The 15,237-nt window shown below is 65.6% G+C and overlaps 1 protein-coding gene across 1 annotated transcript; it reads left to right on the top strand.

Annotated features, from left to right (window-relative positions):
* The first annotated feature begins 813 nt into the window (after positions 1–813).
* On the top strand, positions 814–14,927 carry MIDN (midnolin). Its single transcript, XM_069877856.1, has 8 exons — positions 814–981; positions 2,747–2,966; positions 4,120–4,207; positions 4,526–4,588; positions 9,915–10,301; positions 10,835–10,967; positions 11,301–11,588; positions 13,386–14,927. The coding sequence occupies exons 2-8, from the start codon at positions 2,755–2,757 to the stop codon at positions 13,646–13,648; spliced, it is 1,434 nt and encodes a 477-aa protein (XP_069733957.1). The 5' UTR covers positions 814–981; positions 2,747–2,754; the 3' UTR covers positions 13,649–14,927.
* The last annotated feature ends 310 nt before the right edge of the window (positions 14,928–15,237 follow it).

The raw sequence follows: 15,237 nt of genomic DNA, 5'->3' as shown, positions 1-15,237 counted from the left end.
TGCGGCTGCCTCGTGGCTCAGGGATGTGCGGCAGCCAGATCCCTGCTCCGGCTGCTTTGTGTGCCAGGGCATTGTCTGCGAGGGACAAACCCGGCAGAGTCAGCCTGAGGTCACGCAGCATCGCCCCAGCATCCTCCCCGCTGCAGCCGGGGCAGCTGCGGCCCCACAGACCCCATCCTGGGGGGAAACCGGCTTGTGGCCTCTGCTCCGGGGCACCAGGGCATCGCCTCCTGGTGCCAGCAGCACCCAGCCCGCTTCCCTGCTCCCAAAAACTCTGAGGGGCTGAGGCCTCGTCCTGGCTGTGCAGAGGAAATGGCCCAAGCTCGCTATCAGGCATCAGAGCCTCTGTCAGGAGACGCTTTGACACTCAGCCCCCCAGGAGAGCTCAACCCATCCGTCCCTGGACCGACTTTGACCCCGGTGACGGGGTGCTGGGATGGGAAGAGGTGTCTGGACTGTCCCCTCCCCATAACCTGTGGGTGGGGGTCCCCCCTGCCCACCCCCGTGGGCTGCAGGGGCAGAGGTGGGACTGGGACCCCCAGAGGGGCAAAGCCCCCACCCTGGGGAAAGCTGCGACCCCCGCACGGCGTGGCTGAGACCGGGAGCAGGGGGGCACCGAGGGCGGACCCCGGGAAAAGCCAGGAGGAGGGGGACCTGAGCCGGGACCAGGGGCTCAGGATGCGGGGCGGGGGGCCGGGACCCCCCGGGAGCAGCCGTGTCACCTGCGGGTCCCGGGGCGGCGGGGCCAGCGCGGTCCCTGCCCCCCCAGGCTCCTCCCCGGGCGGTGCGGGATAAAACTTGGGGCGCCTCCCCGGCAGCTCCGTGTCAGGGCTGCGCTCAGACCGGCCCCGGCGCTCGGCAGGGGGCACCGAACCAACCCCCACGGGAAGTTTTTTGGGGTCTCTTTCTCCTTCTCCTGCCGCCGGAGGCAGCTGAGCTCCAGCCGTGCCGGAGAACTTGGGGGGCAGCGCTCCGGGCTCGGTGAGTGAGGACGTCGGGGGGCCCCGGGTTTTGGGGGGGGGGGGGGCGGGGTGTAGGGAAGGGGGAGATTCGCGCACCGGGACTGTGCTCACCCCCGATTTCCCGAGCCGAATCAGGAGCGGGGGGGTGGGGGGCGACCCACGGCACAGCTCGCCCCCCACCTCCGTTCTCGGGCTCCGGTAGCGCTTCCCTCCCACCGGGACCCCTGGGGCTTCACCCTCCCCTCGCTGCGGTTACCGGGGACCCCCGGCAGAGGGGGTGCGCCCCACTCAGCCCCCCCCCGCCCCGCCGCGGCAAGCGGCCCCTCGCCCCCAGCCCCGCTGCCCGGGCCGGTTCGCTCCGCGGCCCCCGGTGTCTCGGTGAGCGCTGCCCGCGCCCCGGGGCGGCCCCCCCCCGGGCGGAGGAGGCGCGGCGGGGCCAGCAGAGGGCGCCCGCGCTTTGCTGACTCATAGCACACACCCCCCCCGGTGCCCCCCCGCCCCGGTACCGGGGCCGCGCCGTGTCCGGTCCCCGCCGCCCCCAAACAAGGTCGGGGGTCCCCGCTGCGGGATTGGGGCCGGGGGGGGGGGGGGGGCGGCAGGAGGTTGCGGGGGGGGCCCGACCCCGCGTCGGGGCAGTTCCCGGTAGCTGTAGCAGCGTCACCGGGAGGGTGACCGGGCGGGTGTGACCGGCCGCGGTGACTCTACGTGTGCCACCCCCCCCATCCCTTTCCGCCTCGGTGGCCCCCGCGTCACTCGGCTCCGACTCCCCGCCCCCCAGCGCTCTCCTCCGGTGCGGGGGCCGCTCCACCGCCCCCGCCGCCGCCTGTGTCCCCCGTTCACCCCTCTGTACCGGGGGATGGGGGCCCTGCTGGGGTGCTGGGCGCTGCCGGTACCGGGCGGGGGGGGGGGGGGCGGGTGAACACGACACCCGTTGAGGTGCTGGGCGCTGCCGGGGGGGGCCCGGGAACTAGCGGCACCGGGAGGAGGGACGGAGGAGCCACCGCGGTACCGAGCGCTGCCGGGAGGAGGGGGTGCGGGGGGACCCCCCGAGCCCCTTTGTTGTGCGGCCCGGGATTATGAATGGCTCCTGGGCGCGAGGGCGCGCGGGGGGCGTGGCCGCCCGGCCGCGTGGGCGGAGAGGAATCCGGCCGGGCCGCCCTCCCACGTGGGGAGCCGGCTCTTCGCTCCCATTGGCTGCGCGAGTGCTCGGCGCGTTCCCATTGGCGGAGGCGGCGGAGTGAATGAGGGTGAGGCCCCGCCCGCGGGACGTTGCTACATTGTAACTTCCCCCCCTCCCCTGCTTCCCCCCCCGCCCTCCGGTCGCGCTTTCCCGGCGGCGGCTGCCGGTTTGGCGGGTCCGGCCCTTCCAGCAAAAAGAGGGGGAGCGAACCGCGTCCCTCCCCGCCCCTCGCCGCGGCCTCCGGGCCCGCACCCCGCCCCCCGCCAGCCCCGCGCTGAAAGAGCCGAGCGGCGGAGAGAGGAGAAAGAAAGGAGGCGGCAGCAGGCAGGACGAGGCAGAGCCGCTTCCCCCGCCGCCTCGCCCCGCGGGGAGGAGAACGGCAGATTTTGATAGATTTCTTACAGATATAGTTTATTTTATCCGCGGGGATCGCCCTCCCCCCGGTTCCTCCCGGAGCCAGCTCGGAGGACTCAAACCGGGGGGGTCTCAACCGTGGGTACGGCGGGCCCCGCTCCCCTCTCTTTGTCCGCCCCCCCTCCCCTCGGCGCTCCTGCCCCCCCCCACCCCCCTCCCCGGTACCGACCGTCGCTCCCCTCGCCCGCAGGTCGGCGGATGGACCCGCAGCCCAGGAGCTGCAGCCGCGGGGCTCCCGCCTGCGAGGTGGTCCCGAACGAGCCCCCCATGAACCTCTACATCAACACCACCACCGGCACCCGCTATGAGCTCTCCGTGCCCGCCGAGGAGACGGTGGAGGGGCTGAAGAGGCGCCTGTCCCAGCGGCTCAAGGTGCCCAAGGAGCGGCTGGCTCTGCTGCACAAAGAGAGGTAGGGCTCGGCTCGCGGGGGGGGGGGGCGCATCCCCCCTCTCCCCCACGGACCCCCCTTCTCCCCTCGCCCCGGGCTCGGCCCCGCACAAAGGCTCCCGCCCCCCTGCCCGGCCCCATTCCTCCGCGGGTCGGGCTGGGGGGGGGCCGAGCCCGGGGGGCCGCGGGCGGGGGCGAGGCGGAGGCGGGGGGAGCGGAGCGGGGCCGCCTCCCCCCTCGCTCGGCCCTCGCCGGGCTCCTTTGTGGGCGGCGGGGCCCCGGCCGTGCTCCGCGGGGGCCCTGCCCTTTGTTCTGGGCTGCAGCTTCGGCGGCGCCGAGCGCGGCCCCCTCCGGAGCCCCCAGTGCGGGGAGGGCCGGGGGCGTCTGCCCCGGGGAGGGGGGGCCCTTTGTCTGCCGAGGGCCCGGGCCGAGGGGCTGCGCAGCCCTCCCCCCGAGCGGGGCTGGGCTTCCCCGGGCTGCGCTCAACCCCGGCCCGGCTTAAAATCCTGGAGAAGGGAATGGGGGGGGGAACCCTGGGGCTGATCGGTGTCGCTCCCCCCACCCCCGTGCAGCCTCCTCCCACCCCACGCTGGTCCGAGCATCTCTACCAGCTTCCCTGTGCCCTCCCTTGACTGTGCGTCCCTCAACCCCCGGGTAAGGAGGGGGGACAGATGCGTGCCCCCCCCCCCCCGGCCCCGAGTGGTGCTGGGTTCCCCGGGCTGTGCTCAGCCCCAGCCTGGAGTAACTTAGAATCTTGGAGAGGGGAAGGGGGGAGGGACACACACCCATCATCACCTATGTTCCCCACCCCCATGCCGCCTCCTCAGCCCCGTGCTGGTCGCAGTGGCTCTGCCACCCCCACCGTGGGCAGTTTTCCTATTCCATGAAGCCCTGGATGCTCCTGGCTCCTCTCTGCCCTCTTTGACCCATCGCTATGCACCCTTCAATCTGCTCCACACGCATGGAGGGGGGACCCCAGCACCGTGTGCAGCCCCCCCCCCCCGGGCTGGGGGGCAGATAGGAAAGGGGCAGCTGAACAGCAGCTTCCTCTCTTGCCTGGAAGAGAGGTGGTTGGAGGGGGCTTGGTCTCTTGGGAGCAGCCAGGCTTGCAGCTGGCGTCCCCCCCACGGTGCTGGCAGCGCTGACCTCGCTTTTGGCATCTCTTCCCCCTGCAGTCGCCTCAGTTCTGGGAAGCTGCAGGACCTGGGGGTCGTGGAAGGAAGCAAGCTGACCCTGGTGCCCACTGTGGAGGCCGGCTTGATGGTAAATACCAATTTTTTTCTTTTTTCTTTTTTTTTCCCCCCTCCTTACTGCTCCCTCCTTGCCTCCCTCCCACTCGTCCCCATCTATTATTAAAGCCCCGGGCGAGGATGTGCTGGCAGCCCTGCGGCTCCGCTGCTCCAGCCCGCGCTGGGCTGGGCACGGCAGCAGGTTTAATGTTTCACTGCTTTCTCAGGGCTTGTGTAGAAATAGTGGAAGTGACATGTCATCCCTCCCCTCCTGCTGCACAGACGCCCCCTCTTTCTTTGCATTTGTAATGTTAACTTCCCCCCCCCGCCCCCCCCCTCCTTTTTTTTCCAGTCCCAGGCATCCAGGCCAGAACAGTCGGTGATGCAAGCTCTGGAAAGCTTAACTGAAACTCAGGTGAGAGGCTCTGTTCTGGGGCACCCCCAGAGACAAAGAAGGGGTGGGAAGGGACTGCTGTGACCTGACTCCTCTTTCCCATCCCCGAAAGGCTTTGGTGTTTAGTTCCTCAGTGAGGTTTCGCCTTCAGAAGGGCTTGGGAGCGCTGAGGGTGGTGCCCGGGGCGGGCACCGTCATCCTGGGTGCAAGGGAGGTCCCACGCTGCAGCCCAAACAACCCCGCGAGGGCAGAGGCGCCAGGAGGTGAGGTGACTCACTCAAGGTCACGCAGCAGGTCGGCGGCAGAGCCTGGTGACCCTGGGTGCTGCACGGGGTGGGGGGCTGCACCCCCCCTCTGCAGCCACCCACCCTGCGGCGTGTGGGCAGGGCTGGTTGCTCGCTCCACGTGCTGGAACCCAGCTCCTTCTCCTGCCAGGGTTCCCTGCGGACCACAGTTTGCTCGTGGGGTGCTGCCTGTCCCAGCTGGGGTGCCGAGCTGTGGGAGGCGGCTGGTTTGAGCAGCCCGGCTTGGGGGGGTCCCAGTACACCTCCTGGCCTCAGGGCTGCAGTTTCTGGTGGAGCAGAAGGTGGTTGGGGTTACACCAGAGGCTTTGGGGGGGGCTGCAGAGCCCAGCTTCTCCCAGCACCCAGAATCCTCTTCCCGTTCTCCTTGGAGCCGTCCTTGGTGGGTGGGGGGCAGATATCGCCTGTGCAGGGGTGTTCTGACCCCCTTGGTGACCTTGAGCTGGGGTGCTGAGGAGGGGGCGCAGGGGCTGGCTAGAATAACTGTGAAGTTTCGGGGTGGCCTCCAGCGCGGGGGGTCCGCGGCGTGCTGGGAGGAAGCGTTCCCAGGCTGGGGGAGCCGCTGCGGGTGCGCACGCAGCTGCCTGCCGCCAAGGTGGAATTTACCCCCAGCCGCGCAGGCCCTGGCTTCTTTGTTTTCAGGTTCTTTATTATCGCTGTTCAACTCTTTCCTTCCTTTCCAACCAATGCTGCAGCTTATTTTTTTAAAGGCTGGTTTTGTTTTTTGGTTTTTTATTTTCTGGTTTTTTAAATCTGAATTTAGAGAAGGGGCTGAGGGGGCTGAGCCCCACGCTGCGCTGCTCACCTGAGGGGCTCAGAGGGGGCACGTTTGTACCCCCCATGGGGACCTGGTGGAGGCGTCGGTGCCCTTGGCTCCTCAGGGTGACCTTGACTTTCTGCAGCTGGTTTAACCCTGTGTGAACTTCGAGCAGGAGTCCAGTGCCAGAGCCTGGCTCCTTCCCCTGCCAGGGTCCCTGCAGAGCCCGGTTTGCTCGTGGCGCGCTGCCCATCCCAGCTGGGGTGCGGAGCTGTGGGAGGGGGCTGGCTTTGGCAGCCCAGCTTGGGGGTCTGTGTGCATGTCCTGGTCTCAGGGCTGCAGTTTCTCTTGGGGCAGTGCAGTGGGATTTACTGGGGAGCAGCAGAGCCAGGGAACCCATGGAGATGCCCAGAGCATGGGGGGTTGGTTGGGGTCAGCGTCCTGGGGGGCGGCTGTGGTCCCTCGTAGCCAAGAGGAGGAGGAGGAGAGGCGTGTGGGCTACCACCAGGGCTGGTAGCTGTGCTGTGCTGCCTGGTTTTCCCCTCTCGGCTGTGCCAGGAAGGCCAAGGGCTTGGCAGCGCAGGTCTTGCGGCGGTGGGCGCTTGGCACTGGCTGCGGAAAGCAGCTCCGTGCCTCTCCGTGCCCACTGCGGGTTCCTCCTGGGTCGGTGATTCAGGAAACCGGGGCTGTGCAGGAGGAACCGCCAGCACCTGGGGGGGCGGACGGACAAGGGGGGGATGTGCAGGAAACCACTCCTCTCATTCATGCTTTACTCGTCTCTGCCTGCGTCACGCATCCTCCAGCAGCGCAGGGAGAGCTGTGCCGACTTCCTCTGCGGGCGGCGGGGGGCCGGGGCGCTGCCACCCCCTCCTCACCCAAGTGCCTTGGGTGGAAGTGGCTGCTGGGCAGGAGGTGACGCTGAGCTTCGCCCAAGCGGCACGGGGTCTTCCTGGAAGAGCTCGCCACGTTTCCTTCCGCCTGCCAGGCTGGGTGGCTGCCCCCGCTTTCCAGGGAGCTGTGCCCACGGCTGCGCCCGAGCGGGCAGCTGGCGTTGGAGCCTGCGGCCGCAGCGTCTTCCTTCCTTCCCCTTGTCCTCTCCGTGGTGGGGGGGACAGGGGCGCATCCTGCCCTGCGCTGGGGGCTGTGGCTGAGGGGCTCTGCCTCTGCCCTCCTTGGCATGGAAAATCCTCCAGGCGTGGTACTGGGTCCCAGCTGTCGCCGCAGCTGTGCTCAGCTGGAGAGCGACTTTGGGAGCCTGCGGCGGCCGGGGGGGCATTTCCTGCTCCCCCCGCCACGTCCTGGCTCTGGGCTGGCCTTTCCCCTCGGGACCTGCCGGGAACCGAAGCGGGACAGTGTGTTTTTGTGGGGTCCTGACCCCCATGCTCTGGGCTTGGGGCAGCTCCTGCTCTCTTGCCAGGCAGGGAGGGGGCCCGGGGGTGTCTGGGGTTTGGGGTGACGCGGGGCCAGGCGTTGGAGCGAGGCGGGAATGCGGCATTCTCTGAGTCATCAGCGTTTCTGAGAAGCAGCCGGGAGACACTTGCCCCATCCCTGTGGGCCCCCAGCTCAGTTTGCTGCAGCCCGATCCCCTGAGGTCCTTGTGGATTCCTGGGTCGGGGGGGAGGCTTTTGGGACCCAGTGACCCCCGCTCCCCTATGGGGCTGTCCCAGTCCCCATGGCAGAGCCAGCTGGGAGGGATGGGGTGCTCCCCACCAGCCGTGGGCGGCCGAGCAGGCGGCTGGGTGGGACGTGTTTGCATTGGAGCGGCTTTGGTTTCGCGGAGGGGGGGTTGGCAGTGGTGTGGGGGCGGGTGCTGGGAGCACCACAGCCCTGGTCCCACTGGGCTGGCTGCCCTCCCTGGGGCACTGCAGAGTCTGAGTCGGTTCAGCACCGTGACCGAGCCCCTGGTTGCCTTGCGGGGGGGTGCATGGGACCCCCTGCTTGGGAAGGGAGGAGGTATTTTTTGGGGAGCACCCAGTGGCACGGGCTCGATGTGGGTTTTGGGGTGCTCTGGTTTCTCTGCGCTGGCTAGGGGTCAGGCAGGATGCAGGCTGGGGTGAGTCAGATGGGAGCGGGGAGGCGGCCTCGGGTGCTGGCTGACGTCAGGGGGGCCCCGGGGAAGCGTTTGGGGCTCCCCCGGGCAGCCCTCGGTGCAGAGCGAGGGCAGCTGGCATTGGTGGAGGGTGGCAGGGTCTCGGGTGGGCTCTCCTACCCTGGCTGCCTCCCCCTGCGCACAGGATACTGCTGGGAGGGCTGCAAGTGGACTGGGCCCCCCAACTCGGGATTTTGGGGAAGAGATGAGAATGAGGAGAACTCTCCTGTTCATCCTGTGCGTGGGGCTCTGCTGGGTGGCAGGATAGGGGCTGATCCCCTCCCCAAACACAGTTTCCACACCCCAGCTTGGGAGTCTGAGGGCTCCCATTTTTTGTGCCCCCATGGGGAAATATCCCACCTACACCAGCTCCAAGAGCAGCAGCAGGGTTGGGGGTGCAGCCACGCAGAGCCGTGGGCAGCTGCTGCCTGTCCCGGCACTGCCGGGAGTCGTGATGGCTGCGCCCGCGATGCCGGAGCGGCTGTTGTGGCTGGGGCGCTCGTGACCCAGCGGTGGGAATGAGGGGCCGTGTTTGTGGGGCTGGGGTGGAACTGGGGGGGCGTGTGGCTGCCAGCCAGGCACGTGTCCGTTCCCAGGCAGGGAAACTGAGGCAGAATCTGAGCCCTGGGTCTGAACGGGGGCTGGGGTGATGTGTCCCTGGGTGCATGCACACACGTGTGTGCACGCATGCCTATGTGCATGCTCCTTGGCCTCTCCCGCCCCCTCGCCCTGTAACCTCCGTGTCCAGAGCTGCAGTGTCTCCTTCACGCCCACCTCTTCCTCTGCAGCCTCCGCCTGACATGCTCGGGGCTTTGCTGCTGGTATTTTTAAAGCTGCTTTTCCCACGGCTTCTCAGAACCGGCCTCTGCTGGAACTGGGCGTGGAGGAGCCAGGATAGGGCTGGGGAGGGCTCGGGGTGGGGGGGCTGTGCTTTGCAGAGGTGCCGGGGAGGCGATGGGAGCAGCAAGGTGAGGTCCGATCGGGACCTCATCTTGTGTCGGGTGCTGGCTGCACCCCGAAGGTGCTGGTGGGGGTGTGGGTGGGTGACGTGTGCCGGGAGCCGTGCACGGCGCTGCACGTGACGGGCTGGGAAAGCCAGTCCTTGCTGTGCCCTAGAATAGCTCGGCTTGGGGGGGGCGGTGTTGGCGTCATCCCCATTAGCTGTGACCCGGTGTCCTGCCCACAGCCCTGCCTGGGCGTGAGCCCGCGCCCTTCAGCCGGGCAGCGGGGCTGGCGGGGGCGAGAGGCACAAACCGCCCCCCAGAACAACATACAAAGGGGCAGGGGGGGGCGCGCAGCTGCCTTATCTCCCCCCAGGGATGCGGGGGGATGCTCAGCGGAGCTGGGAGGGGGCTCCCCTGCTCCCTGGCACAGATGTCGAATGATTTATGCATCCTGGGGTGGGGCTGAGTGGCTGGGGGGAAGGGCAGCAGGTGCTGGGGAATGGCCCCCCCCGTCCCCCTCCACAGCCCCGACCTGGGCAGGGTCAGCCCCTGCTCTTGTCTCTGTGCTGCAGCTGCTCCATCACCTGCCTGCGACGAGCCCTGCGGGGTGGGCAGGCACCAATCCTGCCTGCACAGCCGCTCTGGGCCTGCTGCCACCCCCCTCCCTGGGCTGTATTTTGGGGGTGGGGGGTGCCATCCCCTGCCTTTCCTACCCGATAGCCCCAAGTCACAGCGGTGGGCACGGGAAGCGCCTGGCATGTCCTCACCTGTCCCCCCACCCCCCCGTCCTCCTGGCGAGTTCTTTCCCTGTGCTGGGGAGACGCCGCTCCCCTCTTGGTGCTGGCGCTGGGCAGGCCCCGGGGGTGGGTGTGCAGCTGCGCGGCGGCCCCGTTGTGGCCCCTGCCTGGCGGGTGCTGGTGGCAGCACCCTGGCAGCAGCACGTTCACCGCCGGGGAGGGCGGACATGGGTGTTTTGTGCTGGGAAGACAAAGGGAGGGCGAGAGCAAGCAAGGGAGAAAAAGATCCAGGCCAGGCACTGGCACCTGATGGAGCTGGCACCAGGCTGGGGTCGCACAGGGACGATGGCCGGGCTGCCAGCCTGGTGCGGCCAAGGGCTTGGGAAAGGCCTGCGGGGACAGAGTGACCTCTTTGCCACCATCCTACAGGTGCAAGACCCGTGGGGATAGGAGCCTGCTCAGCTCTAGGGGGTGCTCATTCCATGTGGGGGCTGACGGGGTCTTTCTTCTGTCCCCAGGTCAACGACTTCTTGTCGGGTCGGTCCCCGCTGACGCTGGCCCTGCGTGTGGGCGACCACATGATGTTCGTGCAGCTCCAGCTGGCAGCTCAACAGAGCAGCGGGCAGCTCCAGCACCGGCACGTCATCGCCAGCCGCGGCGAGGCAGGGGCCACCACCAGCCCCCACTGCCGGACGCTGCACGGCGGTACCGGCTCTGGCTTCACCCGCATCCCCGTGGTGCCCACGTGCCAGCAGAACCCAGCCCCCAGCCCCGCGCCAGCCACACCGGTCCCCCCCATGTACTGTAACGCCCCTCACCCTGCTCCCATCACCGCTGGGATGTTCCGGTCGCATGGGGCCAGCACGCAGACAGTGAACAGCAGCGTGGTCTCCTCCTGCTCAGAGGTGAGTTGGGAATGAGGGCTTCTGGTGCCCTTTGGGGCAGGGGAGCAAAACCTTGGTCTCCCCAGCCCTGCTGTGGCCATGCCCTCCCCTACCTCAGTTTCCCCATTCGTGGAGTGAGGACGTTCCTCTGCCTGGTGTGCAAAGACTCCTCCTGGGTGCCAGGAAGGGGTTCGGTGTGTAATCCAAGCTCATCCGGACCCTGCTTGTCCCCACAGCTGAGCAGGAGCCCTGTGCTAGCGCTCACTGCTGCCTCTTTGCTTTCCCCCTAGCCCAGCCTGGGGCAGGGGTGTGACTGCCAGGACCCCCAGGGCTGGGGACACTAATTAGAGGGGTGGGGCACCTATAGTCCATTTCGTCCCAGTAAAACTTGTGCTGGTGGTGTGTGTGCTGGACCCCCTCCATCCTTCTGCGGGTGTCTCCTGGCCTGACCCAGCTGTTTTTGGAGGGGTGGAAGGGCTGGAGCAGGACCGTGTGCCCCCAACCCTGGTGCCCCATGCCTGGAGGCTGATCTGGTGTCTCTCGTGTCCGTCCAGGTCGACTGTGGCCCCCGCAGCAGCAGCTCCCCGGGCAGCAGCCCTGCCCCCACGTCCCGATCCCGCAAACCTGGGGCAGTCATCGAGAGCTTCGTCAACCACGCGCCTGGGGTCTTCTCAGGGACCTTCTCCGGTATGTGATGCTCAGCCTGCTGGGGGGTGACCCATGATGGGGGGCCTGGGGTGACACTGGAGGCTGATGCAGGGGCTGGGGGTGACATGGGAACTAGGGGGTGACGTGGGGGTGTGGAGGGGTGACATGGGGACTGGGGCAATGCAGGGGGCTTGGGTGAGATGATGACTAGGGGGTAACACAGGGGGCGATGCAGGTGTCTGGGGGGTGACATGGGGACTAGTGAGTGAGCTGAGGACCGGGGAGTAACCCGGTGGGCTGGGGGTGCTATGGAGGCTGCAATTCTGGGGGTGCTGCTCATCTCATCTCCTCCTTTTTCCCCACCCCATCCAGGCACTTTGCACCCCAACTGTCAGGACAGCAGCGGGCGGCCGCGTCGGGACATCGGCACCATCCTGCAGATCCTGAACGACCTCCTCAGCGCCACGCGACACTACCAGGGCATGCCTCAGTCCCTGACGCAGCTCCGCTGCCAGACGCAGTTCTCCTCCTCCTCGCCTCCAGCATCCCCAGACCTCGCCACCAAAACTACCTCAGAGCCGCTGCCGGCGGCCGCCGCCTCCCCGCCCCTGCACCCCGTCGTCCAGTGCCAAAGCCAGATCCGGATGTGCAAGCCCAGCGGTAAGTGCAGCCCAGCTGCTTTGGTGCTTTGTGTGGGAGGGGAGTGCCAGGGGGGTTCTGCTGCGTGCTGGGGCGCTGTCACCGGCCATGGTGCCCGATGCAAGAGCTCAGGGATGGGCTTGAATTTGGCCCCTCTTTGGCATCCTTGAATATTTGGCCCCTCCTTGGCACCCTTGAATGTGACATTTTTGGCAATCTGGTCCAGTGGGAGGTGTTCCTGCCCATGGCAGGGGTGGAGCTGGATATAGAAGCATAGAATCACTAGGTTGGAAAAGACCTTTGAGATCATCAAGCTCAACCGGATATATCTTTGAGGTCCAACCCAACCCATCCCATGATTCCATGTCTATACGTTGCCCCTGGGTCTGTTGGTGTGTGTTTGGGGCTGGGGTGCCCTTGCAGCCCCCTAGGGCAGAGCTGAGCCCCCACTTTTGCACAGGGTTCGCTTCTCCTCGTGTGCTGGAGTGGATGCCAGCACTCCAGGGCTCTGCACTCCTCCTGGGGCTCACGTGAGGGAGGAGACTTTGCTCCTGCCCAACACTGACCTTGCAGAGGTGGGGAACATCCAGCACCCCTGGGGCCCCAAACCCCGCGGAGACAGAGGATTCCACGGTGGGGGTTATTGGCTGTGGTTGGGCGTGAGCGGCTGAAGTGTCACTGGCTCTGTCCCTGCTCCCTTGAGACCTCTTGGTGGTCCCTCCTGAGGACTGGAGATCATTGAGGGGTGGGGGGGAACCCCAGACTCTGGCTCCTCGCCCACCCCCCAGTTTGCAAACTCACCTCCCCGAGCAGGTTTGGCTGGGGGGTCGGACCCCCTTTGGGGCGCCGAGGGCGGCTCCAGCACCTCGAGGGCTGCAGGGTGCACACCTGCACGCCCTGAGGCTGGAAGGTGCCAGGAGGCACCCACCCTGTGGTGTCCCCTCCGTGATTTGCTTAGAGAAAAGAAGTGAAACTGGTACTAGCCAGGGCTGGGGGGGATGCTTACCTTTCCCTCTGGGTTTTCTCTTCATTGTCCTGCGACTGTTGAGGGTCCAGGGGGGCTCTCAGTCCTTGGTGATATAGCTGGGGCTCCGACACGACTGATCTGACTCCGGGGCCACTTACACCTTGCCTTGTTTTTTGGGGGCTATCCCCCTGTTTCTGATGTGTGTTTGCATACATGGTCTGGAGGGCGTTGCTGGAGCATTCAGAGTTTGGTGGGTTCTCTGGGTCACATCTAAGTATGTGGTGGCCAAATGGGGTGCTCTCCATAGGCTTGATCCTCACCCCCGGATCTATGTCGTAGAATCATGGAATGGTTTGGGTTGGAAGGGACCTTAAAGGTCATTGAATTCCAATCCTCCTGCCATGTGCAGGGACACCTCCCACTGGATCCAGTTGCTCCAAGCCCCATCCAACCTGGCCTTGAACCCCTCCAGGGATGGGGCAGCCACCACTGCTCTGGGCAGCCTGGGCCAGGGCCTCCCCACCCTCACAGCAAAACATTTCTTCCTAAAAAGAAGGGAGCAGCGCTGTGAGCTCCCAGCTGCTGTTGGGACGTGGGGTTGGACTCCTTGGGTTCACGTGGGGCAGCTGGAGCTGCAGCATCAAGTGCTGATGGTGCCACCATGTCCCTCTCCAGGGGGAAGCTGAGGCAGGAGGGAAGTAAAACCCCTCTATCCCCTTTTCTGTGTCCCAAGAACCCGTACCAGTGCTGTGCCATCGGATGCTCGTCCACCCCCAGCATCCGTGATGTGGTGTGGTAGGGGTTGTCCGTGCATCCATCCCGCTGACCCTCCGCCACCTTTTCCGTTGCAGGGGATCGTTTGCGTCAGACGGAGAACCGGGCGACGCGCTGCAAGGTGGAGCGGCTGCAGCTGCTGATGCAGCAGAAGCGGCTGCGCCGAAAGGCTCGCCGGGACGCCCGGGCTCCCTACCACTGGCTGCCCAACCGCAAGTCCAGCCGCACCAACAGCAACAGCAGCGTCTCCAGCGAGGGCAGCCTGGACCTGGACTTCGAGGACTCGGTGTGGAAGCCGGAGGTCAAGGCGGACATGAAATCGGAGTTTGTCGTAGCATAGAGCCCTTCCCCGGGCGGGGGGGCTCCCCGGGGCTGCGGACTCTGCCGGGGGAGGGGGCCCCGCTCCCGCCGCCCCGGCTGGCGGTGATGTCATTTCTGTTGTCATGGGCCAGATCTCCTCTAGGTTTGCCAGCTCCTGCGACCGGACGCCTCAGGACCAACCCTGCCCGCGCCGGGGAAGCGTTTTGAGGGAGGAGGGGGGTGTAACTGGGCAGGGTGGGGGGGCGGCAGCCTCAACCCCTGCTGCCAGGCTTCAGTGGGTTTGAGGGGGCAGGGATGGAGCAGGCAGGAGCTGCCACCCCCTTCCTGCATCTTCCCTGGGTGCGAGCTGGGGGTCCCTGCACCGTGGGAGGGTCCCTGGTGATACGGAAGCTGCTGCTTTGCTGTGAAGAGTGGTGCTGTGGGGTGGGCTCTTACCTCCCCCCAGTGTCTCCTCTCAACCCCCCCGGTGCAGGCAGGAGGAGATGAAGACTCTTTTGGAGGTGCTGGGGCCCCCCCAGATGCGGGGGCCGTTTGTTTTCCTTCCCTTCTATATGTAGCATTGCTCAGCTGCGGGGCTGGGACACCCCCCGCCCCATCCTGGGTGGGTTTTTTTGGGGGGATAACACGTGTGTTCATGCATATTTATGTATGTTCATGCATGTTCATGCGTGTTCATCTTCGTGCGTGTGCCTGGGCACCGCCAGCCCCGCTGCCGCAGCCTTGGGGTGATGGGGGGGGCGGGGAGCTCGTTTTCGGGTGGGATTTACTTTTGTTTTAAGGAGGGAAAAGAAAAGGCGCCTTCCCTCTGCGGCAGAGACCAACTTCCGAGTTGCTGGACTCCTTCCCCTGCTGCTTGGGGGGGGGGGGGGGTGTGTTCTTTTTTTTTTAACTTAAAATTAAAAAAAGAAAAAAGGAGAAGAAAAAAACCACAAAAAAGCAAAAAAAAAAGATGAAAAAAAAGAAAGAATAAATAAACCCAGTACTCGGTCATGGCTGCCCGCGAGCCGTGGGGCTAATATTTATAGACATTAATTACCCGACTGAGCCAATACTGACATAGTCTTGCATAGGCGTAGAAATCCTTTTTCTTGTCCAACTTTGATTTCTTTTTTTTTTTTTTTTTTTTTTGTTTGGTCAGGAGATCTGTGCAAATAGAGACCCCATGTGATGTGTTTTTTGTCTGTAAAAGTCTTTTTTGTGTGTTTTGGGGAGGGAGGGTCGGGGGGAGAGCGAGGCTTTTTGGTCTTTAATATTTTATTTTTTATTTTTGACAATAAATTTGGGCAGTCTGGATGCAACTGTGCCTGGAGTTACCGTGCGGGGCGGGAGGGGGCGGGCATGGACCCTCTTCTCCTGCCTGAAGCATCTTAAAGTCATGAACCTGAGTCTTTAATTGTGCACATAGGTGGCCGTGCACCCCCACGTAACTGTGCACACGGTGAGCTCTGCACATCCCTGTGTGCGTGTGCAAAGGCACAGATGCTCATCATTGAATCCATTGAATCCTGGAAAGGTTTGCATTGGAAGGGACCCCCAAGCCCATCCAGTCCCACCTGTCATGGGCAGGGACACCTCCCGCTGGATCAGGGGCTCCAAGCCCCATCCAAC

The sequence above is a fragment of the Phaenicophaeus curvirostris genome, chromosome 28 (genome assembly GCF_032191515.1).
Source record: "Phaenicophaeus curvirostris isolate KB17595 chromosome 28, BPBGC_Pcur_1.0, whole genome shotgun sequence".
In the NCBI taxonomy this organism is placed as follows: Eukaryota; Metazoa; Chordata; class Aves; order Cuculiformes; family Cuculidae; genus Phaenicophaeus; species Phaenicophaeus curvirostris.
Note: the sequence above shows the minus strand (reverse complement) of the source record. Positions and strands in the feature narration are given on the sequence as shown.